The 23,395-nt window shown below is 53.4% G+C and overlaps 6 protein-coding genes across 6 annotated transcripts; 3 read left to right on the forward strand and 3 right to left on the reverse strand.

Moving 5' to 3' along the window:
* Positions 1 to 506: 506 nt before the first annotated feature.
* On the reverse strand, positions 507 to 5,135 carry PG985_007317 (actin organization and endocytosis protein; the record flags this gene model as incomplete). The annotated part of the gene is made up of 2 exons (XM_066827086.1): positions 507 to 4,263; positions 4,327 to 5,135. The coding sequence occupies 2 exons, from the start codon at positions 5,133 to 5,135 to the stop codon at positions 507 to 509; spliced, it is 4,566 nt and encodes a 1,521-aa protein (XP_066684761.1).
* Positions 5,136 to 6,201: 1,066 nt separating this feature from the next.
* On the reverse strand, positions 6,202 to 7,978 carry PG985_007318 (uncharacterized protein; the record flags this gene model as incomplete). The annotated part of the gene is made up of 4 exons (XM_066827087.1): positions 6,202 to 6,420; positions 6,475 to 7,226; positions 7,286 to 7,772; positions 7,862 to 7,978. 4 exons carry the CDS (start codon positions 7,976 to 7,978, stop codon positions 6,202 to 6,204), a joined length of 1,575 nt encoding a protein of 524 aa, XP_066684762.1.
* Positions 7,979 to 10,595: 2,617 nt separating this feature from the next.
* On the forward strand, positions 10,596 to 10,867 carry PG985_007319 (uncharacterized protein; the record flags this gene model as incomplete). The annotated part of the gene is made up of 2 exons (XM_066827088.1): positions 10,596 to 10,663; positions 10,714 to 10,867. 2 exons carry the CDS (start codon positions 10,596 to 10,598, stop codon positions 10,865 to 10,867), a joined length of 222 nt encoding a protein of 73 aa, XP_066684763.1.
* A 1,177-nt stretch (positions 10,868 to 12,044) lies between these two features.
* PG985_007320 (General alpha-glucoside permease) lies at positions 12,045 to 13,910 on the forward strand (the record flags this gene model as incomplete). Its single annotated transcript, XM_066827089.1, has 4 exons — positions 12,045 to 12,236; positions 12,331 to 13,368; positions 13,419 to 13,548; positions 13,618 to 13,910. The coding sequence occupies 4 exons, from the start codon at positions 12,045 to 12,047 to the stop codon at positions 13,908 to 13,910; spliced, it is 1,653 nt and encodes a 550-aa protein (XP_066684764.1).
* A 54-nt stretch (positions 13,911 to 13,964) lies between these two features.
* Positions 13,965 to 15,456, reverse strand: PG985_007321 (DExH-box splicing factor binding site-domain-containing protein; the record flags this gene model as incomplete). The annotated part of the gene is made up of 2 exons (XM_066827090.1): positions 13,965 to 13,981; positions 14,466 to 15,456. The coding sequence occupies 2 exons, from the start codon at positions 15,454 to 15,456 to the stop codon at positions 13,965 to 13,967; spliced, it is 1,008 nt and encodes a 335-aa protein (XP_066684765.1).
* A 2,344-nt stretch (positions 15,457 to 17,800) lies between these two features.
* PG985_007322 (uncharacterized protein) lies at positions 17,801 to 22,789 on the forward strand (the record flags this gene model as incomplete). The annotated part of the gene is made up of 3 exons (XM_066827091.1): positions 17,801 to 17,862; positions 17,940 to 18,092; positions 18,178 to 22,789. 3 exons carry the CDS (start codon positions 17,801 to 17,803, stop codon positions 22,787 to 22,789), a joined length of 4,827 nt encoding a protein of 1,608 aa, XP_066684766.1.
* Between the last annotated feature and the right edge of the window lie 606 nt (positions 22,790 to 23,395).

Genomic DNA, 23,395 nt, shown 5'->3' on the forward strand with positions numbered 1-23,395 from the left:
CGGGGCGCCCCTGTAGATATATGTATACATGATACCAATGTACCTCTCTTCACAAAGCCATAGGGCTAACTGGTTTACTTCCGGTGTGACTTGGTTATCTGGCGTAAAGAAGATGCATTTGGTATGAGTAAAATAGTGAATTAAACCATTCGCAAGGCTGAAGCCAAGGGATACTATATCGACGTACACGACAGCAACAACGACAAAACGCTACAGCCAACCCTCTTCCATCCATACACACTGTCAGTCTGTCCTACGGTTTCATCCCATCATCGTCACACCCATATCGACATAACCAGCATCCACACAAGCCGAATCCATACGTACCCTTTCACTGCACCCACCACACCACACCACACAAACACACACGTACATGAATCTCGCTTCGACAGGCAATTCCATTCATAATAATGTTGTTGAAGAAGAAAAAAGTTCTTTGTTACTACTACTATCTACTAACTTGAAACCACCCATACACTCTCTCCCCAGTTGATCGACTTAATCAATTAATCAAGGACACGACCAGCGACACTCGACGCGCTGGCATCGCGGGTCTGTGCCTTCTTGAGCATCTTGCCGGCTTGGATCTCGCCCAAGAAGCCGGCAGGGCGTCCACCGGACGGCGGCGCTGGCGGACCGCCCGCGGCAGGCGGCGGTGGGGGAGGTGGGGGTGCGCCCATACCGGGAGGTGGCGGCGGCGGTGCAGCGGGAGCTCCTCCGGCAGGGGGCATGGGAGGCGGTGGTGGCGGGCCATCAGGCGATGACTCGGGCATCGGAGGTGGTGGCGGAGGCGGTGGGGGAGCACCGGTCGGGGCACCGTCATCCATGGCAGGAGGAGCCGGGGGAGGCGGGGAAGCACTTGATGGCGCATCTTCCTCTGCGGCGGGAGGTGCAGGCGGAGGCGGTGCGATAGCTGGGGATGCAACAGCGGGCGAGGCATTCTGCGATCGGTTGCCGGCTGCCGACAGAGGTCGCGGCGGGCCCATGGAGCCAAAGAGCAGAGATGCCAGCTGAGCCGCACCGGCTTGAGGGCGATCATCGTCCGAGTCGTCGTCCGATTCTTCCTCGTTGCCAGAGCCCCACTCGTCGTCAGTATCGGGCCTCTTCCGAGAGATATTACCAGTCGGTTGAGGCGCAATAGGGGCGGCCTGTGTCATCCGGTGGAAGGGGTTTGTCGAGACCTCGGGCTGGGCCGGCGGTGGTGCTACAGGCGCGGCAGGAGCAGCGGGGGCAGCAGGGGCCGCGGGTGCATTAGTCGAATCCGTCGACATCATGCGGCGGTAAGGGTTGCGGCTTTCGCTCTCTGAAGGGGGGCTAGTAACGACTGTTGGCGGAGCCGGGGATGCAGGCGCCGGGGGTGGTGTGGCCTGGCGCTCGATTTCCTGGCTACCAGCGATAGTGGGAGTAGACGCCTGAGGAGTGACCTGCTGAGGACCTTCGTCGTCATCGGAAGAGTCATCATCGCCGTCCATGGCCTCGAGTTGACGCTGAAGCTCCAGTTCGCGTTGACGGGCAGCCTCAATCTCGGCCCGCTGAGCCGCAAGCTTGGCTTCCTTCTCCTTGGCTTCGGCCATGGCGGCCTTCTTCTTTTTCTTCTCCTCTTCCTTCTTCATCTTTCCTGCCTTGACCTGCTCCTCCAGGGCCTTCAGACGGGCATCAGCGGCTGCGCGTTCCTTCTCCAGTTCACTCTCCTGCTCTGCGGCTTGTGCCCTGCTGGTTGTTAGCGTTGTACTCATTAACATATTAGGAAATGCATACTCAAGCTCTTGCGTCTCCTGCTGCTGTTCCCGAGACTCTCGGTTGAGACGCTCTTCTTCGGCGTTCTTGGCCGAGTCGTCGGTCTTGGCGGCCTTCCTTGTAGGCGGCGGTGGAGGCTTCTTGCCTGCCGCCTTGGGTGCTTCGCTAGCGGCGGGAGGAGGCACGCCCTGTTCCTCGGCGATCCTAGCTTGCCGTTCGGTCTCACGACGTGCGTCCTCTTCTTCCGCTTGACGCAACTTGGCGGCGCGTTCGGCACGCTCGCGCTCCATGCGCTGCGCTGCCGTCTCGCCAGGCTTGCTGGGCGCCTTAATACCCAGAGCCGCAAGGCGCTCCGCCATGCGTTGCTCAGCCTGCTGCTTGATGAAGGCAGCACGCTCCTCGGGTGTCTTGTACGAGGAGTAGGAGCCGCCACTGGCAGGCGGAGTAGCAGTACGAGCCGCTGACGGGCTTTCCACCCGTGGTGGGGCCTCGGCCTTGACAGGCTCGGCAGTCGCCTTACGGCCACCACTGCGGTCTTGGGCACGGATACGCGCCGCACGGCTATCGCGTTGGAGGTCGAAGATGAAGTCGCGGACCTCGTCCTCAACTCCCAAAGCATCGTTCCAGCGGCGAGTCTCGTGCTCATTTGCGGACGTCTTGCCGCCCTCCTTGAGAGTATCTTCGATACCCTTGGCGAAATCCCGGACGCTGTCTTCCACATCCCGCACCATACGCTCGTTGTTCTCTTTCTCTGTTCGGGCCTTCAGACTCTCTTCCTCCAATCGCTTAGGGGCGTCGAGATCGTCGCCTGCTGTGTCGATCTTCTTGCCGGTAAGAGCTGCGGTTCGCTGCTGCATCATCGCCTTGGCTCTGGCCTTCAGTCGGTCAGACTCGGTGATGGCACCACCCGGACCAGTTCCAATAATGGTGGATGCACTGCCAGGGTGAGCCTTGGCGTCCTTCATACGGAACAGCTCAAGCTTCGCTTCAGCAATAGCCTTCTCCGTCTTGCGAACTTGAGAGGCCAGTTCCGGGATCTTATCCGTAAGGTTCTGCAGTTGACGCTTGAGTGATCTCCTCTCGGCCTCCGAGTCGCCGCTCATAAGCGCGGCATCAGGGTGGTTATCGATGTCCTCTTGGACACGTCGGATCCTTCGGTAGAGCTCATCAGCTTCACGGCGGTCCCGCCTGTCCAGAATATCGTCTTCCTCAATTGCAGACTCATCCTTGAAGTCCATGGCGTCAAGCAGAACCTTCTTTTCCCGAATCTTCTTCTTGAGTTGCTCGACTGAAAGATCATCATTCGAAGCCACCGAACCAGGGGATTCAGGCCTGGGGGATCCACCGCCGACTCGGCGACGCGCGCTTGACCGATAACCAACAGCTTCGTCATTATTCTTGAAGACTGTAGCATCCTTGCGGCCGCCCGCGCCAGGAGAAGAGCCACCCCTGAATGAGTGGTTCTTGAGATAGCTGACACCAGTCTTCTGCGGCAGCAGAGAAGCGCCCGAGTTCTTGCGGAAGTCGGCTTCCTGGTTCAACATGGACTTAACGGCACCCAGTGACTCTTTGAGGTTGCGGGTAGACGGCGGTACAAGCTCAGGAGGCAGCTGAGCAGGGACAGGGTACCCGTTCAACTTTCTGTAGATCAAATGCATGGCGACCGCAAACTCGTCCAGGTCAAGCCGTCCCTTGTTGCCGTTGTCGGACAAAGTCCAGATGCGTTCGAGATCTGGCTTGTCCAGACCACTCTGGCCCATGATTTCGATTGCCTGATCACCGGTAACGTAGCCCTTGTGTAGACCATCCCACGCCCGGAAAATCTCATCGTAGCGTTTCTTCTCGTCCTTTGTGATGGCCCAAGGAATAACCGCATTGCCCGCGAGGCCGGTCGTGGTGTAGTCTTGTTGCTCGCGGCCTTGTTGGGGCATCATTCGGGCCGTTAGCGCATCAATGTTCGGGAGTCCACCAGCAGGGCCATTAACCAATCCCCATTGTCCGGGTCTGCCAGTAGGTTGTGCGTTCAGGGGAGCGGCGCTGGGAACCCCTAGACCGCCGCCGCCAAAGCCAGTGGGCATCGGGGGCATAGGAGGCATCGGTCCATTGTAGCCAGTGGGCTGGGGGTTGTTCATGCCAGCGAAGCCAGTCTGCTGAGGCTGCATGCCCTGGTTCTGCATGCCCTGGTTCTGTCCGAGAAAACCGGTTGGCTGGGGTTGCATTTGCTGACCGGGGAATCCAGTCATCTGAGCTTGCAGGATCTGCGAGTTCGAGGCCTGCGGCTGGGGATGATGGATAGTCGGGGGCGTCGCAGTGTTCTGTCTCGTGAAGTCCGAAGTGTTGTTCGAGGGAGTGTCTTCGGGGATGCTGAAACTAATGATATCAACCATGCTCGATACTTCGTTCCTGATATTCTCTGGGAGACTCGGCGGCAGCGTCTTGCCAACCAGCTTCAAGTTGCAAAGATACATAGATAGCGCAAATTCGGGGAAGAAGAGCTCGCCGGAACGTGTCGTGTCGGACAAGGTCCTGTTTAGAAACTGTGTTAGAAGTCATACTGTGTCTATCTCATTACAAGCCAAGGGGGCATACCAGATATGGGACAGCGCGTCACCATCAAGCCGCGATCGCAGCAGAAGATCCCTTGCCTTGTCGCCGGACATGGTCGTTCCCTCGGTCACGGCCGACTTGAACAGAGTTTCGAATTTGGCCTGGTCCGCCGCCGTGATGAAGGACAGGCGGATATTGGGGATCTTGTTGGCCTGTTTCTTCTCTGGGACCGGCGGCCCCTGGTTCTGGTTCCCGCCCGTCTTGAACGAGTTCGCCATGGCCTGGAAACCGGTGGGCTGGGCCGTCATAGGCTTGGGCGGCGGCGCGGGAATGCTCGGGGTGGGTGTCGAGAAGGAGGAGCCGGCATTCGGGGGTTGCTGCTGCTGCTGTTGCTGCTGATACTGTTGCTGAAACTGCTGAGGCATCTGCGGCATAGGCGGTGCACCCGTCTGGAAGCTCTGCTGGGGTTGAGGCTGTCCAGGGAAGCCAGTGTACTGCGGTTGCAGCCCCTGCTGCGGCTGCTGTTGTTGCTGCGGCATACCAGTCGCCTGCGGTTGCATCATGCCTTGTTGCGGCATACCGGTCGCCTGCGGTTGCATCATGCCCTGCTGCGGCATGCCGGTCGCTTGCGGCTGCATCATACCTTGCTGGCCCGGGAAGCCCGTGTACTGCTGGGTCATGGGCGCCTGACCGAAGCCCGTCGGTTGGGGCGCGAAGGGGCTGGGCTGTTGGCCGGGCTGCTGCTGCTGTTGCTGCTGGCCCATGCCGAACTGGTTGTTGCCATACTGCTGCTGCTGCCCAGGGCGCAGGCTGTTGCCGCCGCCCATGAAGGAGTTGGAAGTAGAATACATGGCGCCGCGGGATGGCTGCAAAGCGGCCGAGACCAGGTGAGGATTACAAAAAAGAAAAAGCTCAAAATGAATACAAGGAAGAGCAACGAGGCTCCTCGGTGGTTGGTGAGAACAATATTCGCCCGGGTTGTTTGTGTTGTAGCAAAAGAAGAAGAAGGAGGATGACGAAGCTCCTTTCGGGCTCGGTTGGCAGCGTTGCGCGAAACAGAAAGCTGGGTTGGGGGGGAAGCGCCTGCCAAGGAGTCGCTAACTAGCAGGCTGCTCCAGTCCAAATTGAGCAATAATTTAAGACAGAATTCTGTACGGTTACGTTGCGCTACAGGCAGAGACAGGGGGCAGCTTAGCTTCTGGGGGAGGAGCAGCACAGACCATCCGCTGTCGCGTTTGGCCCCTGATGCCTAATCGAGAAAGGGCAATTTGAGGATACATCATTGAAGTACAGAAAGGCAGACTGCGAGATATATTAATTGATATTGGATATCTTATTATTATCATTATCATTATTCCTCGCTTCAGTAGGACTCTATACCCAACAGCGAACACGTTCTGTCTCGAGTTCCTGGTCCGGTTGGGTCGAACGGGCTGTGTCGTATACCGTATAAGCGCCATTGGCTTGATCGCAAGAAAGGTTTCACTGCATGGGCACACCAGCAATTGCCTACGTAGCACGCATGGCGCGTAAGTGCAGGTGGCTTTATACCTGATCTATTCCCTCGCATGCATCTTCTCTTCCATGGACGGGCTGTAAACGCAGGAATCTAGGCAATCGGCCCCGGGGATTACTTATTAGTATTCAAATGATGTTGTTGCCTATCGATACTTCTCGTCTCAGACCCCCACCTGAAACACTTCCACCGGTTCTGCTGCATACTGAAGTATAAACTCCCTAGGGCCCCTAGCTAAGTTGGGTATGTATGCAAGACAGGTTAAGTACGCGCATAACGCATGTGCTCTTGACAGCTTTGAATGAATGCCCAATGGCAAAACCTTACATCAAATCCTATCCATACAGGTCGGCCGTGCAGCCCGGCTCATTCTCAAACGCAGCAGCGTCCATACACCCAAACTAAGAGGTGCTGCTGGTCGGGAACTGGTCGGCATTCTTTTTAGCCCATGCCTTGATGTCTACTTTGCTCGCATTGAGTGCTCCTGACAGGCCGTATTGGGTTTCGACGCCCTCGACACGGTGTGTTGAGTTGAGGTTCTTGACCAGAATGATCTGGTAACAAGTAGCAGAGCCCTGGCGGGACACGATGGTAGAGTAGGCGAGAAAGTACTCCCAGATCTATGCGCGTGGTTAATTATAGTCGTGCCATCAATTTCGACTTGGGCGACTTACGCGGAACCATCGCCTTCCGTACTTGGCTTCGACCTTTTCGCGGTTGGCCATCCAGTTTCTATACCATCGCCAAAGTGTGGCCGAGTAGTGAACACCGATGGTGTCGATACCCTTGATTTCCCAACCAGAAGCCTCGAGCTTGTCGACAAAGAAGCCAAGAGGGGTGGAAGCGTCTGCGCCAGGGAAGATATACTTGTTCATGAACAGGCCCCAGATAAGATCCTCGTACTGCCAAGGCTTGCGTAGGCCCGCAATCTGCAGGAAGAACACGCCATCATCGTCCGTCATGTCGTAGACCTGCTTAAGGAAACTCTGGAACTTGCGGACACCGACGTGCTCAGCCATCTCAAGACACGTGACCTTCTTGTAACCGCCCTTGGGGACTTGAATATCGCGGTAGTCCATGCAGAGAATCTTGCTCTGCTCCTCGGGGATACCAGCATTGCGGAGAGCCCGGTTGCCCCAGGCTGTCTGATTGTGGCCCAGCGTGATACCGGTAGCATGAGCGCCAAAGTTGACACTGGCGAAGCGGGCCAAGGTGCCCCATCCGCATCCGATATCTAGTATCGTCTCCCCTTCTTGAAGGCCAATCTTCTCGCACACAACAGCCATTTTGTTGTCCTGGAGCTCCTCTAAGCTCTCTTCAGAGTGAATATCGCTGATTACGCCTGAAGTGTAAATCATGCGCGGGCCCAAGAACCAGCCATAGAAGTCGTCACCCCGGTCGTAGTGGTCACGCACCTGCTCCTCGTCTGTTTTGGTAGTTAGATATACGGCTGGCCTCGTTGCGCTTTCGGCGACGCATGCTTACCTTGAGAGCGGGAGTGCAGGATAACTTCAGGGAGCATGCCAAACAGGAAGAACTTGCAGAGGCCCAGGGTTAGGCGAAAGCTGGCCCAGTCGTGTCTGTACTCCATCACCTCGAGGCAGTCACCGTTGAAATCGACATCGCCCTCAAAGTACATTTCGTGGAAAGTCTCCATCGGTATCTTCTTCCGGCCATGGTACTTGACCTGGTCCGACTGCTTCTTGAAGTTGAGGTAGTGTTCGATGGGGCGACCCGGGTATCTGGCTTTGTCATTCTTGCGCGGGGACATGGCAGAGGCGAGGATCCAAAAGCCCACAAAGATCGGGATGCTCGTGAAAAAGCCGAAGAAGATGGCCGTCTTAGTGCCCCCGCCGACCTGCCATGACATCCATAGCGGCACGCCGGCAATCAGGAACAGCAGGAAGCGGGTCGAGAAGGTATTGCTGCCAGCAGCATCGGCGGGCAAAGGAGCATTCTTGATAGCAGGATACTGTCGAGCAGAAGGCGCAATGATTAGCTTGCCGTTGGCGCTACGTATAGGGGCCGATGCAGTGGCAGAAACGGCTGGCTAATACTCACCGAAGTAGTTCGTACACCACAATCCGCGTGCTTTTCAAAAGTGGGAGTGGGAGCCCGGGGAGTTTCGATGAACTCAAACTCAGACTCGCTCCCGGTGGTGCTCAATGGTTTGGACATTGTCAGGACTAGAAGTGGACTTCTTCATCTCTTGCGAGGACCGCAAAAGATCTGGTTTGAACACCTTCAGAAGACTTAGGTCTCTAGATGCATCCAGAGAGGAAAACAGAGGAAACCCCCCAATGTCTGTGTCTAGGTGCTTGGGCACGAAGATGAGCGGTTCGCTACGACCCAAAAGTCATGCAAGCACCAGACATGCAGACTGAGGTGTCGTCTTATCAAATCGGCTTGCATCAACCAGTACCTCACTTTCCATGCGCCTGCTCTTGAGTTATTCAACCCAGAACCAGGCTCGTCCCTTCTCTTGTCCGGAGATACCTTCGTCCCCAGTCCTTATTCGTATTTTACTGGGCAAAGTTCCGTGCACATGCAACTAAGAAGTATAAACTACATGTACCTACCTGCATGGAAAAGATATTGACCGCCGGATGCAAACAAATCAAAATGCCCCTCGCGTTCCTCAGTTTGGAAAGCACATACCCAGAACTCTCCATCGAAATTGATTCGTCGCTCTCGAAGGGAAAAATCGACTTCCAGTTCATAAGAAGAATATGATAAAATGTAGCTTCAGGTTGCTTAACAGGGTGTTAAATAAGAGCGAGAGAGTGTTACAAGTTATACCTATCTACACATATCTCTAGATAATCCATAAAGGCTAGAGTGAATGCTCATTGATGTATCTACACAGCAAGGCAAGTAGGTAGGTGCATGTACATGGTATGCGTCTTATTTCAAAGAGCCCAATGCCCCTCCTGTCTCTCCCCTCCAAGCATGGATTGCCCAATTGTGATAACTGATGGGGGAGGTCCCTGTGCGTGCCCTGCGAGCCAATGAGGTATTGCTATCAGGAGAATTCCCAGCCTCTCGGGCATAATCTGTTTGCTCCAAATGTATCGAAAGTCCGTCGTTCACGTCTTTAACATGGGTGTCTTTCTTGATGGTGTATGTTTTGCTACATACTATTTAACCCCTTTCCTAGCCAGCTAGCAAACCACCAACTGCCCACATTGGAAAGGAATCAGCATGATATTCATCAAGCAGTAGACTAAAGACCTTGATCTGGTGCATGTATTGGTCTCGCGATGCGGATTGTCGCAGCAAAGATGACATCTCCCTTGGAAATACCATCCACGTTCCTTAGTGTGGGGGTATTCTCAATAATGTAATACGATAGGTCCGCTCCGGAGCCCGTGCAGGGGTAGTAAAAATGGATCATCCAGGGGGGAAGGGGCTTCCCGCCTCCAGTATCGCCGCGACTCCGTAGGCCTGCACGATAAGAACACGCAGAGCCCCAGCCCCCAAAAAGGCCAAACTGCAAAAATAACATCGTGAGATTATGCTGTGTGAGGGAATCGAACCCCCGCCTCTAGCTTGGAAGGCTAGAATTCTACCACTGAACTAACACAGCTTGCTGAGAAACCAATGATCTTTTTGTGATGAAAAAAATTGCCCAGAGATACAATATAAGGAAGGAGCGCTAGCTCTGCAAAAGCTTGAAGATATTCCTAATCCAAAGTAACGACACCAGCATACCACCTGCACTTCCCCGATACATACTCATACATCACCGCCTCCGTCTTTCTTTTCACTCGTTAAGTCCACCAACATTGGCGGCCATCCGAGTCTCGCCCTGGCCCCGAGTCTCTGGCCATCAAGGTTGCCTGGGACCATACAGCATCTTCACTGGGTAGCGCAAGAATATTACGCATACCTCTTGTCGCGACATCTTGTGACATGTGCCTTTTCTCTATGATGATGTACGGGGCTCGATATGGTCCGTGAAATTCAAAAGTGCACCTCGATCAGTGTTCCTTCTCTAAGGATTGGGATGTTCATGCCTGGAGAGTTATGTCCGTCTCCTTCACTCCATCTTCTTCACCCCATGCCTGTTCTGGTAGGAGGGTAGATGAGTATATCAAGCAGGTCATGATAGACAGGCTTAAGATCACCCTTTCTGCTATTGGCCTGTTCGCTGGGTAGCTTCTGTATCGTCCTTGGGAGCTAACAGTGGCTTAGAACCCCCTACATGTTCGGTAGATCCCTGATGTCAGGTGCCTGGGTAGATACACAGCAGCAATTTACTCGAAGTAGCTCACTTGTGCTTGATAGGTAACCCCATAGCGTATCGCTTGATGCTCTCACAGTAAGTAGTACCAGTCAAGATGGATGGCAATGTTCTGCGATTTCATCATACTCGAAAATGCCGTGGCAGACTAATGCCATTGCGACTACGCCCTGAACTTCAAGAGGCTTTTGGTTGCACTATTCGTAGTCAGTGAACCATACGTTGACAGGAAGTGAGCAAGTAGGGACAATATATCTCTTATCACGTAGTTCTGTAAGAGGCGTTATTTATTGGCTCTTCGATCCCCAAGAGCATCTCGTTCACCAGGAGCCAAGCGGCTTCGTGCAAAGTTCCTCGAGGCTGGAGTCATTCTTCTGAATGCTAGGGTAATATGTATAGGCCTGGGAGTTTCGAGTAATGCGCGATCTGTAGTACACTCACTGACGAATGTAAGCCTATGCTTTTTCATGCCGTCACTATGGCGACTCGTACCTCTGCCACCTTTCTCGCAGCAAGGCCACTGTAGGTTCAGCTTGACATACGGATGCCAATATGCTCGTTGTCGTTCGAAACGAGCGTGGTTTGCTCAAGCCCCTCGCGGCCGATTATCGTCAGACGCTGTAAATTTGCAAACGGACTAGAATGACACTTTAGCTCCACACGACTGCAGTCTTTCAGAGCGGGCAGATGCATACACGGCACCCCCTCAACCCGTAGGAGCCAAATGCGAGACCCGCGGCGGATCGTATGACTCTTCAGGTCACGCTCTCTGTACCGAATTCTTTCCCCAGACGCCACCATCGTGGGGTAAGGATGGACCCTAGGGGGAGTCATTGACAGATTGGTCCAAGTATCTTGATCCTGGGCTGTTTTAGAATTTTGGCCTTATGCGGCCACCCGAGCTAGATTGAGCACACACTTGGTGGCTTGGTTCCCGCCAGATACTGACTGAGTTGGGGATAGTCAGTTGTTTGTGGCTGTAAAATCTTTATGCCATTACAACATTGTGAACTTGTCTTAATATACCCATTTCTAACTTTCAGAGCGCTTACACCAGACCAAATTGGCATCGTATACAACAGAAAACGTATCCGTCATGAAATACCATGTCAAGATACCACGATGTGAAGCTATCAAGTACAAAGACCCTCAAGATGAGAAAGTCGCCTATAGGCTCTGCTAGGGGCACGTCCATACTTTCTTTCGGTTGGTCTAGGTCGGCAGCGCAGCCTCATTGTCCCTCAAATTTAGTATACCAAGCCACGTGAGCCGGACGATTCTGCCGTTCTGGTGCGAATCGTTGTCATGAGTTCCGACAGGGTCTTGGCAAAGGGAGGGTTGTGATTGGGCAACAGGTAATCCAGAGCTGGCCGCGAGCTGGCGGTCGCCGTCTATATCCAATGCCAAGACCTCGAGTTGAGCTCGAGGCGGCTCCGAATCTTACCTTGAACCTGGATGATACGGGACTACATAACCCAAATTGGCACCTGTATGTTCACCTGATCTAACCAGATAGAGCGTGAGGCTCAAGGGCGTGTATAGCAAGAGTGGATCGGCTGACTGAGTGCATGAACATACATGGCTCAGAAACTGGGGCACCATATAGAGATGAACATCGATGTAGAGCTATGGTAGAGCATGGTATACAAATTGAACGTGAACGCTAAGCAGTATCAGCCTGGAAAAAAGAATTTTGGACTGGATTGCATATGTACTTTGATTTTCTTTTTGGTTTGCTTTTCCGAAAGTGCCTCGGTCTCGTGACGTCCCCAACCCTGGACTAGCAGAGGTGTCAGCAGAGCTATACTTGCTCCCTTCTCTATATATACGTGTGTTCGTTCGACCTGGATCCCATCTAAGCCTCATTAGCCAAACGCTAGACATCACCAAGAGGAACAACCAATCACCACCTCCTCTAGGCATCAAGAATACAGCATGAGCCGCTCCAGGTCGTTACACATATCCAACGTCCAAATGCAAAGGACATCAAGCAACAACATAATGGACGATTCGCCGGTCCTCCCAGGCGATGCCACCCGCGCCGCCGAGGGCGAAAAGAACATGACCCTGAGGGATGCCTTGCGGGTCGGCAAGAAGGGCATCCTATGGGCCATTGTCTGCGCCTCTAGCACCATCATGGAAGGATTTGATCTGGCACTGCTAGGTGGCTTTTATGCGTTTCCAGCTTTCCAGGTCAGTACCCACTCACCCGGCCCCTCTTTCAAACAAAGACCAGAAGGCCATGCGAGACGACGCAAGAACAAGAGGCTGATCCTAACATACACAGAAAAAATTCGGCGACCTACACAGGATCGACGACGATGGCACTAGACACTATGAAGTGCCTGCGAAATGGCAAACAGCGTTGTCGGCCGGTGCCCAGATCGGCCAGATCCTAGGCCTCCTCATTTCCGGCATGGCGGCCCAGAGGTTCGGGTACAAGCGCACGGTGATAACGGGGCTCCTGTTCATGATCGTCTTCATCTTCATCCCCTTCTTTGCCCCTTCCAAAGAGGTGCTGCTGGCGGGTGAGATCCTGCAGGGTATCCCATGGGGCGTCTTCGAGGCCATGCCGGCATCTTATGCCGCCGAGGTCGTTCCCCTGGTTCTCCGTCCCTACATCACCACGTACTCCAACTTGTGCTGGGTGATCGGCCAGCTGTTGGCGACCGGCGTCCTCCGAGGCTGCTTGAGCATGGGCAGGGATAACGAATGGGCCTACCGGCTCCCGTTCGGACTGCAGTGGATTTGGCCGCCGACCATCCTCATGTTCATGGTCTTCGCCCCCGAGTCGCCTTGGTTTCTGGAGAAGAAAGGGCAAGGCGAGCGCGCCAAGCAATCGCTGCGGCGCATCACCAACTACGACGAACAGCAGATCCAGGACGCCTACGCAAACGTCAGGCACACGGTGCTGATCGACCGGCAATGTCAAGACGACAGCGAAACGAGCAGCCCCCAGGGGGCCATCAAACATACTTTATTCGAATTCCCCCGTTGCTTCAAAGGAATCGACAGACGCCGCACCGAGATTGCGTGCGGCACGTGGATAAGCCAATCACTCTGCGGCTCCAGCTTGATGGGCTTTGCCCCTTATTTCTTCCAGTCCGCAGGCCTGTCGCCTGAGTCAGCCTTCACCTTGCAGCTAGGCGGTCTGGGGTTGGGCGTGTTGGGTACCGCAATGGCCTGGTTTCTCATGACCTATATCGGGCGAAGGAAGATATATACTGTGGGCCTTGGCGCTCTCTGTTCCTTGTTGTTGCTCATGACGATACTGAGCTACGCAGCCATGGATAGAGCGGGTGTCCCATGGATCGTGGCGATCCTTGTAAGTCAATCACCGTCACTTATTTCGAATCCTGCTAACACCAAGACCAGCTCGTCGTGTACATTTCCGTATACGATTCAACTGTTGGACCATGTTGCTACAGCATCGTAACGGAGGTGCCTTCTGTGCAACGCAGGGCGGCGACAGTTGCCCTGGCTAGGATATGTTACAATATCTGTGGTAAGTAGACATTATCCCAAAAACCGTTGGGAAACGCACTCAGACTGTTCAATACTTACTTCATAACAGGCATCATCAGTTTTGTGATGAACCCACTGATGCTGAATCCTACCAGCTGGGGCTGGGGCACCAAGACATCCCTCTTCTGGACAATACTTTGCGCCTGCTGCCTTGTCTGGACTTACTTTCGACTGCCAGAGACCAAGGACCGGAGCTTTGCTGAGCTGGACCTCCTGTTCCGTCAGAAGACAAATGCGCGCAAGTTCCACAAGACAATTGTTAACCCATTCAACGCTGGTGTGGTGGATGGCGGAGCACTAGATGAACGCGTTTCCACCCCGGACAGTCATGAAAAAAAGTGACCGCCCAGCACAAAGCTTGAAAAGTCTTGTGGAGGTGCGAGGAGCCACGGGCGTCTATTGTGAGACCTCTTCTGTATAATATTGTACAATGTTGTAATGCATCCTGGCGTATCCGAGATAGATTACTGTACGATTAGTTCTTTGTTACTGAAAACCAGAAATCAAATTCATTCAGACGTACATTATATCAACGTGGGTTATGGCGTCAATGCTCGTCGTGGATGGGTAATGTAGGCTATGTTTCTCGATTTATTATGCGCAACCAGCACAAAAAGTAGCCTATAATCACATGAACGAAGGCATACTTTCAGATTCTCCAAAATATAAGTGTATTTGTAGGAGGCAATTCCCATATCATCTAATTGCTGGGGTTTGTATGCTTAACTAGAAGGGCAACTTGTCTTGTGCCAGACGGGGCCGAGGCATACACACAACGGTGTGTGCTTTACCGGCGCGAATCCCCATTTCGATGTCGACGACTGTCTCGATCTCGATCTCGATTTCGATCGTCGTATCTCCGATTATAGTCACCATGACTTCCTCTGTCACGCTCACGCTCGCTTTTGTAGCTGTGTGAGCTATCTCGATGCCGTCGCTCCTTCTCCTTCTCCTTATCTCGTCTATATTCGTCGAGGCGTGGGCGTCGTTCTCGATGACCGCGCTTTTGCGCCAACTCAGCCTTCTTGATCTCCTCATCCTCCTTCGCCCCGAGACCTAACAGAGCTGGCCTGCGCTTGACTTCTTTGGGCCGGGAACCTTGGCTCTTCCCATCGAAACCCATACCGCGAAGCATCGCGAGACCAAACTCGCCATCTGGGATCTGGTCGTACTCCTCCAGGGTGGATACATCTGCCGCAGTTTGGTAGTCTCTTTTAAGGGCGTCGTCCTCTGTCGTATTGGATGCGCCGGGAATGACAAGTTTCTTTTTTCGCCCATCGTCCTTTCCCATCAAGGCGTTTAATGCATCCTGATCCGCATCAGGGCGTCCTTCAGTGTTCTTTGGACCATCTTCCTCGGGCGTGATGTTGTCAGACGTTCTTCGAACAGGCTCCGATACATCACCCTCGGTTGGTGATTTATCCGCATCGACGGACTTTTTCGTGACTGTCAGGCCCCATTTGATCTCCTTGTCCTGATCCGCCGGCTCTGTTTCTTTTGACTGGCCACTGAATTGAGCCTCTCTCTCGTGTGGTAACGCTTCCCTCCGAGGTTTTTTATTTCTCGATTGTGCATTCGCTTTCCAGTCCCGATTGTCCTGACACGCTATAACGAGTGGACCGGATGGTTTGCGCCCAGACTTCCCATCTCGAGGTTGCCTGTCGTTCTGTGCTCCTCTGGCGCCGAAGGAGGTTACTGCCTCGTGCTTTCCTGAAAATGTGTCGTCCTCCGACTCCGACTCACCGCCCAGAGCATGGGGTCGAGGCCGCTTGCCTAGTGACGAGGAAGGCTGAGGTTTCCTACTGTTGGTCGGTTTTGATGAAGCGGACGGGGCGCCAAACTTTATCGCTATCCGCGGCGCTTGTGTATGGTTCTCGGAGCCCGACATGGCGAATCCGCACCCGTATGTTCGTGTTGTGAGTGAGTTCGGTCGACAGAGGGAATGTGGTGAGCGACAAAGGTGGTCAAACCAGCTATGTATGACTGATGATGCTGTAGCGAAAACATTCACTTGTAGGTACGAACCTCGGGACCCTTGTCAAATAGTGCATTTGATGTGGAGATCACGACTGCCTTGGTCCCATGCTTTCGGAGATGGATTGAATATGTAATCCCTGCAGGGGTGTGGCTTCTGTACCCCATAAACAGATTGTGGCTGAAGCTTAATCTGATAACCGCCACAAGCACGTTCAATTCATGCTGGGGCAGAATATTCTTTCTCGGATTCTGTTCCAATGCTTCCAATTCTCTTCAGAGACTGATGGTGTGCTAAGTTTTCAAGCAGTTTAGTCATGCCTATTGATTGAATCTAGCTCATCGGAAGACACCTTCGGTCCTCAGCAAACTTAATAAGTGAGTCGTTGACTAGACCCATCGTTCGGGAACGCCCGTACGGGTTAATGAAGACGCTGGATTCATGGAGGCTCGTTGTTGAACCATATGTGGACCTTGCCAAAGACGTACGGAGACAAGTAGTACATGTGCCCGTTGATCATTCTCACAACCACCTGCCACAGCTGGTCATCGAAACATCGATGAGGCGCAAGCGATCGATCCAAGATATTCATTCGTACAAGTAATCCATTCAGCTGTGCCCCTTCCATCCCCAGAAAACCCACGACTCGTTAAATTCCACTTGGCACTTGAGAACTACCTTGGGAAAGGCTCACCAACCCTACTACAGGCATGTATTGGATGATCATCTCGAGATATATTGTCCGAGTCATGGGCTTACATCCCATTGGCTTACATGACTGACCCGGGTCTGCTTTCTTCGGCCCCCTTTGAGACGTTACAGCCATGGATATCTCAAGGATAGGCGGGCGGTTTTCAACAACAACAGCAGTGGACTCAGGGAAAAGCAAGATGAGACGTTTCGAAACATCCAGGAATGCATCTATTTCCTGCATATGTATATATTCTCGCCGACTGTGGGATGCACACTTTGGAGATGATGTCAACAAGACGGCAGACGGCTCATGCTCCTTATGTAATAATTCAAGGTGTATACTTATGTACATTCTATCTCGAGAAGCGCTAGACAGACATAGGTTGGTGGTTGGTTTGCAGCAGAATCAATTCACTTATTATGTAGACCCGTCACCCACGTTGTTGCCAAATCAGAAAAGTATACGAATTCGAGGAATCCCCAGTATGCCCATATTATTCTACGTAACCTGCTGATTGATAACCTTAGTCCATACATCGGTATGGATACAGGTATGGAGCCTACGAAGCTTTGTTGTGTCTGGAGCAGACATATGTGTAATGATAAACCGATGCATTCTATCTTCGACTGAATACCTGCCTGCAATTAGCAATATTTTCAGGATCGATGTGACTTATTTCCGCATTGGGATACAAGGTGATACCTCTATGGTTTACGAAAGAGGTGCTGCGATAATGCAACTGACGGAGAAGGTGTCATTGTGGATAGAAGTGTCCAATCCAAACCATGTTTGCTGGAAAGACTAAATGAAAAAAACAGCCCAGCCTCCAATCATGTCATTCTCCCAAGCAACCGACGCAGAGTGCAGAATGAACATTCGGCAAACCACATATTCACCATCCAATGGATACATGCAATTACTGTTTAAAAAGCCTGCGAATAAACCTTAACTCAGAAGTTCAAGTGTGGAAATGGTCTCGGTTGCTTTTACAGAAGAATGAAGAAGATTGCATGCCATGTATTGGAAGTGACAGATAACAAATTGATGCCGTCCATATGCAATTGAATCGTCTACGTGCCGTAGCATCCATCCATGATCCATCTCCCCCCCAGCAGATGTACTGTTGTTCCCTCTCCCCTCCCTGTCGGGCCTGCACGGTTCCAATGAATCAATTTCATCCCCTCCTGCTGGTAGGTGTGCAAGTTACTTTACTGGGCAGCCCAGCCTTGTACTGGGCCTATTGGAAAGCCCGCCGGAAGCTAATAAGGTGCTAACAGGACTTTGCCTGCCCGCCTACGACACATTGATACTGCTAAACTGACTGATGCCTGCTCCTCTCTGGAAATCAGCATTTCGGGCAATTGGCACCACGCAACACCATCACGAACACCCCGGTGGATGAAAAAATCAATCGGCCTCATTGACCAAACACATTTTCAATTGTTCTACCTCAACGCCATCACTTTTATCCTCGAAAATCACGGCGTTCGTCTCCCACAGCTCCATTAAGTTTGGGAAATCGTCCGCTTTTCCTTCAAAGCGGATGTCGTCGCCGCTGATGCTATGACTGAGGTCGTACCAGCCGACCACACGCCGCTCTTGCACGAAAAGCGAGGTCATCTCAAGTAAGTCGTGCATCAGATGACAGAGCTCAATTAGCCGATCATTTCCATACCAGTTTTGTGATATTTACCATTTGCAGTGCGGCTGTACGATCGCGGAAGAGGAAGTTGAGGGAAGTCTATGCGGTCGCGACCGTTGATGATGGCCTCCCCAATATCAGTCTCCTAAACCCGGACGCGCCATCCACCAACCTCGGCGAATCTCGGTTCCTTGAAGCATCAGACATTCTACGGTACGTCTAGACTATACCTATACCAATTTGCATCACATTGCGACCGCGTCTTCACTTGTTCCGCACATTCCTGCTGACCCAATAGCTACAGAGGACGCCGATTTAAAGAGTCGAGTATCCCAGCTAGACCTACACCTCGCCCAGATGCTACTCGCCCACCAGTCACCAATGGCCCTCCCAACACAGTCCAGCAGCCAGCAATACATGGACAGAAACCGCCAGTAAGCGGAGGTCAGCGCCCTGCACATCAACACCATGGGCCTGCCGTCGCTGCAAGACCCAGCCCTGGAACTTCCGATGTTCCAAGACCCCAGGGAAATGCCCATTCTGGAAACCAAACGACACCTTCTCTCGGCCAACCGAAAACGACTCCCGCGCCTCCCATGCGACAAAGCCAACCAGCTCCGAGCATCCCGGATCAGAATGCACGGTCTGGAGTGCGACCAGTCTTCAAACCCATCGACAACCAGCCGGCGCTGCAAGGAAAGCCCGTTAAGAGCCCTTTGGCTGATCCTAGCAGCCTTGCCGCGCAACAATTACCGCCAGCGCATCCATCTACCGTACAAACAACTGTCGCTGCGCCGCAGGAAGCTCCCAGTGCAAACCAAAAAGATAACCTCCCGGAAAAACCACAGAACACCCAAACCCACGGTCAAAATGGAAGACAATTGAAACAAGAGGGTTCGGCGGCACCTGGCACGCCGCCTACTGTGGAGAAAGCACCGTTGTCGCTCAACGTGCCGCCGCCGCAAGATGTTCGATCTATGGACACATTCTCATCTCCAGGATCTACTGCGCAAACCGCCACGACACCAGCAGTCGCCGACACGTCGACCAACACTAGTCCGGATCACGATGGGATGCAGGGTATAGAGAAGATAGAAGCGGAGCCCATAAAGTCAAACGGACTTGTTACGCCAACTGCTGAGAAACATTTGCCAGCCGAGACCCCAGGGTCTGTGATAGCAACGTCGCGGGAAGTGGAAGCGCAACTACTGCGTGATTCAGCCGAAGCTGCAGAGGCGCGATCCAACCAGCCGAAGGAGTCCGGAGCGGCAGTACCCCCACCACAAGTGCCTGCGGACGTTGCAGGTACACGAGGGCCTGAAAGCGGAAAGCCTGTACAGATGACAGCGGCAGGAGCAACAAGCCAGCCTCCTCAGAGAAATGACGGGGATGTTGTCATGACGGATGTACCGCTCTCGGAGCCAAACGTTGACAGCCAGGCAGCGAAGGAATCTAAACCCTCAAGTGAAATGCCCAGGTCTGACCAGGTTGCTGCAGAGCCGCCCAAGACCCAGGAATCTCAAGATTCGACTTCGTCTACTCCGCAGCCCGAAAAAGCCGTTACTCGCATTGCTTCAGGGGCCGCGAAGCAGAGGTCCGTACTGGAAATTCTGGCCGGGGATCCCTCGAAGTCGACAACCACATCACGCCCGTCAAGTTCAGGAGCTCAATCTCAGGTACCGATCACGCCAACTTCCCAATCCCCAAGGCCTCGTGGGCGTAGTCTGGTTGATAGACTCCGAGCCAAAGAAAAGAGTAAACTCTCGACGGTCGTTTTTGGTAAGCAGTCGCGCAAGGCTTCTGATTCCTCGAAATCACTGGTCCATACCCGGTCTAAGTCAGTTGGTCACATTCCTAGCGACGACTACTTTACTCCTCTCTTTGTTCAGGGATTTTCGAACGGGAACAAGTGGATGAAGCCGCTAGAGCAAATACTGCACCATGCCCACAAGACCGTTTCCACACCGGACTCGTATACGCAGATACTTGATAATCAAGCCTGCAAGGTACTTAGGAGGGTTTACCAGCTCCAGCAACAGGACAAATGGTCATTGAGGCAGCCTAAACGATGTCCAGAGCCCACGCGCCCTACCTCTCACTGGGATGTGATGCTCAAGGAGATGAAATGGATGCGGACAGACTTTCGAGAGGAAAGGAAGTGGAAACATGCCGTTGCACGCAACTTGGCCGATGCTTGTGCCGAATGGGTCTCGCTCAAAGCCAAGCCTGACGAGCAAAAGTTGCTACAGGTCAACATCAAGACACCTACGGAGCCCCTGAAGCGTAAATGGGAAAATGGTGAACCGGTACCGGAAGGAGAGGACGCAAAGATGGCCGATGGTGTCGAAGACCCGAGTTCCGACCACCATCCAACCCCAGAACTCGTCGCCTCTGGCGATGCCGATTCACCACTTGACCACGTGGACGACCCCACCGAAATGTTCTTAGACACCGTGGCACCTTCAGCCATTTTTGCCCTCGAGGACAATGATGTGGTGTTCGGTCTTAGCCATTCTCCTAATACGGACCGGCTCTTAGACGAGCTCCCTATGTATGGGTCGCCTCTGAAGGTTCCAGAACCGGATCTCGTTGCTCTCAAAGCAGACCCCGATGCGCAATGGAAACGAGAAGCGTTGCCTTTGAGCAAGTACGTCGAGGGGCGTATAGAGCTTGAAGCGAGCGAGCCTCCTCGCAAGCGAAGCCGTTATCATTATGTGCAAGAAGATGAAGACGACGACGAGGTCGTTTTCTGTCACCAAGCGAGCGATTCGTCTCCTCTGTCTCCCGAAAATCCTCATGTTGCGTTGTTCCAGCCTGCGAACAAGCCAATTAGGGATCGTTTGCATGCGGGCCACCAGTTCCGACCACCTAATGAGCACACGATGCCCTTCCAGAGCTTCTATGAGTCTCGTAGCTGTTCTCAGTGGACCATTAATGAAGACGACGAACTTCGATCTTTGGTTCGGGAGTACTCGTACAACTGGTCGCTTATCTCCAATATGCTGTCTACGAAGTCGGTGTTTGCTTCGGGCGCCGAAAGACGGACGCCTTGGGAGTGTTTTGAACGCTGGGTAATGCTCGAGGGGCTACCTCATGACATGCAAAAGACACAGTATTTCAAGCTGTGGCAAGGCCGCATAGATTCAGCCCAGCAGACTATCCGACAGCAGAACCAGAACGCACTAGCGCAGCAGGCACAGCAGCAGCAGCAGCAGCCGGCCCAGCAATCCCAAACGCCGAACGGGGCCGGCGGTCCAGCCACACCGATTGTTCGGAGGCGCCTTTCGCTGCCGGTCAAGGTAGAACGCAGACGCAACCAGAAGCATCTTACCATGATTGACGCGATGCGGAAGCTCGCCAAGAAGCGGGAAACGACGGTCCAAAAGCAGCAGCATGCTGCCGGCATTGCAGCCATGCGGAAAGCGCAAGAGCAGCCTCAAGCGAGGGTTGGTCCTATCAAGACACCTAGGGAGTACAGCATCATGCGCTGGGAACGGGATCAGGCAATGGCAGAAAGACTGGCAGAGCGAATGGCACAGCACCAGCAACAACGCGCCGCCGAGGCGCAGCGCAGAGTACGAAACGCCGCCGTTGCCGGTACAGCATCAAACAATAACACTAACCGGCAAACACAGGCTCAGCAATTGCAAGCGAGGGCGCAACAGGGGCAGGCGGCACAGTTGGCAGCAGCTGCACAACAAAATGCCCAAATGTCCCCGAACCCGACGGCGCAACTGGGCGCTACACACCCCCATGCTGCTGTAGCCCGACCAAATTCTGCCAGCCATATGGCGGTCAATGGCCAAGCTCGACCACGCATGCCGATGCCGGGAACACCTAATGGCAACGGGGCTCAGGGCCACGTTGGCAGTGGTAATCTCGTTGCACCGATGCAGATGAACGGGAATGGCCAGATGCAGGTGCCTGTTGTCAATGGCCAGGCGAGGATGTCGATACCGGCGACACCAGATCTTGCTACGGTGATGCAAGCACAGCGAATATCTGAACAGCAGCGGCAGGCAGTGCAGTTGCGACAAGCACAGCAGCAGCAGCAGCAGCCACACCCGATGCAGCAGACAAATAACATGCCGCAGACGTCTCCGCCTGCCAACCGTGCTACGATAGCCAACGGTGTGAACCAGAAGAGTTACTTGAACAACAACGCTCAAGCAATGCTATTCAACGCATCGAACTCGCCAGGGTTGTCGACTCCTCCAGCATCGGGGCTCACTCTGCCAGCCGGCCACTCTGGTTCACCAAGACCACAGATGCCTCCGCAGATCCATCAGACGTACCTCACCCAACTCCAGCACATTGAGAATCAGATCCGGCAGTCGCATCCAAACACGCCTCAGGAGATGGTCCGGGAGATGGCACGACAATTGCTACAGAATCGGCACAATAACCTTGCGCAGTCGGCCAGAGAAGCTATGAATGCAGCAGCAGGAGGGTCGGGACAGACACCTGTTGCCAATGGCCCTCACCAGTACGCCCAGCTCCTCCGAGCTCAGCAGCAAGCTCAGGCGGCGGCAGCAGCTCAGGCTCAGCAACAGCACCCTCAACATCCCCAGCACAACTCCCCTCAGTCACAACAGTCACAGCACAGCCCCCAACTTCAACAGCAGCAGTCGCAGCAGCAACAGAACGCTCAGCATACCCAGCACCCACATAATGCTCAGCAGCAGCAGCAGCAGCATCCGCAACATTCGGGGCAGAATGGGCAGAATGGACAGAAGTCTCAGCTTAGCCCTCAGCTTCAGCAGCAGCAGCAGCAGCAGCAACAACAACAACAGCAGGCGCAGCAACAGCAGCAGGCGCAGCAACAACAGCAGGCGCAGCAGCAGCAGCAGCAGCGCAATGCCAGTGCCGGTAGTTCAACGCCGCCAGTGCCCGCTGTGGCGAAGTCGTAGAACAAAAAGAGGCCATACTTGGCATGGATGATTGTGTATGTACTCCAAAAGGGCCCGGTTTGTGGCGGTCTTTTCGGGGGGTCTGCAGGAATCGACCTTGGTGGTGGGACTTGGGCTTTGACCTGACAGACACAAAAGAAACGATGTTCTACGGGAACACCTTCCGCGACTCATGAATATAACACTTTAATGATGATTGAAAACGATACCAAATCTATTCCTCTTCCTCATTCAGACCCATGTGACTGTTGCGTCTCTACACTGGCGTGTTAGCGTGGCTTTAGATAGTACATAATGCATATACCCCAGAAGACCCTTCTCTACAGTAAATCCCCGTCTCTAAGCTGAAAGACACGGTTTCTAGTTCTTGCAAAGCAGGATAAGATGGCATTGGGCTTTTGAATACTGAATAAAGATAGTATTGTATTTAAATAAAGTCCCAGGTATGCATTAGGTACATATATCTTGAAAACCCCGAGAGGTAGGCTGCCCCACCAGTCCGACGCTCTCAACTTGTACCGACCAGCTCAGGTTGTTATCGATAAAAAACGAATAAGGACCCACTGTAACTTTTTGGTACTTTTTTTGTTCTTGGGTCACCTTGGC

Source organism: Apiospora marii (assembly GCF_038362585.1).
Source record: "Apiospora marii strain CBS 49790 chromosome Unknown utg000004l_segment0_segment1, whole genome shotgun sequence".
NCBI lineage: Eukaryota > Fungi > Ascomycota > Sordariomycetes > Amphisphaeriales > Apiosporaceae > Apiospora > Apiospora marii.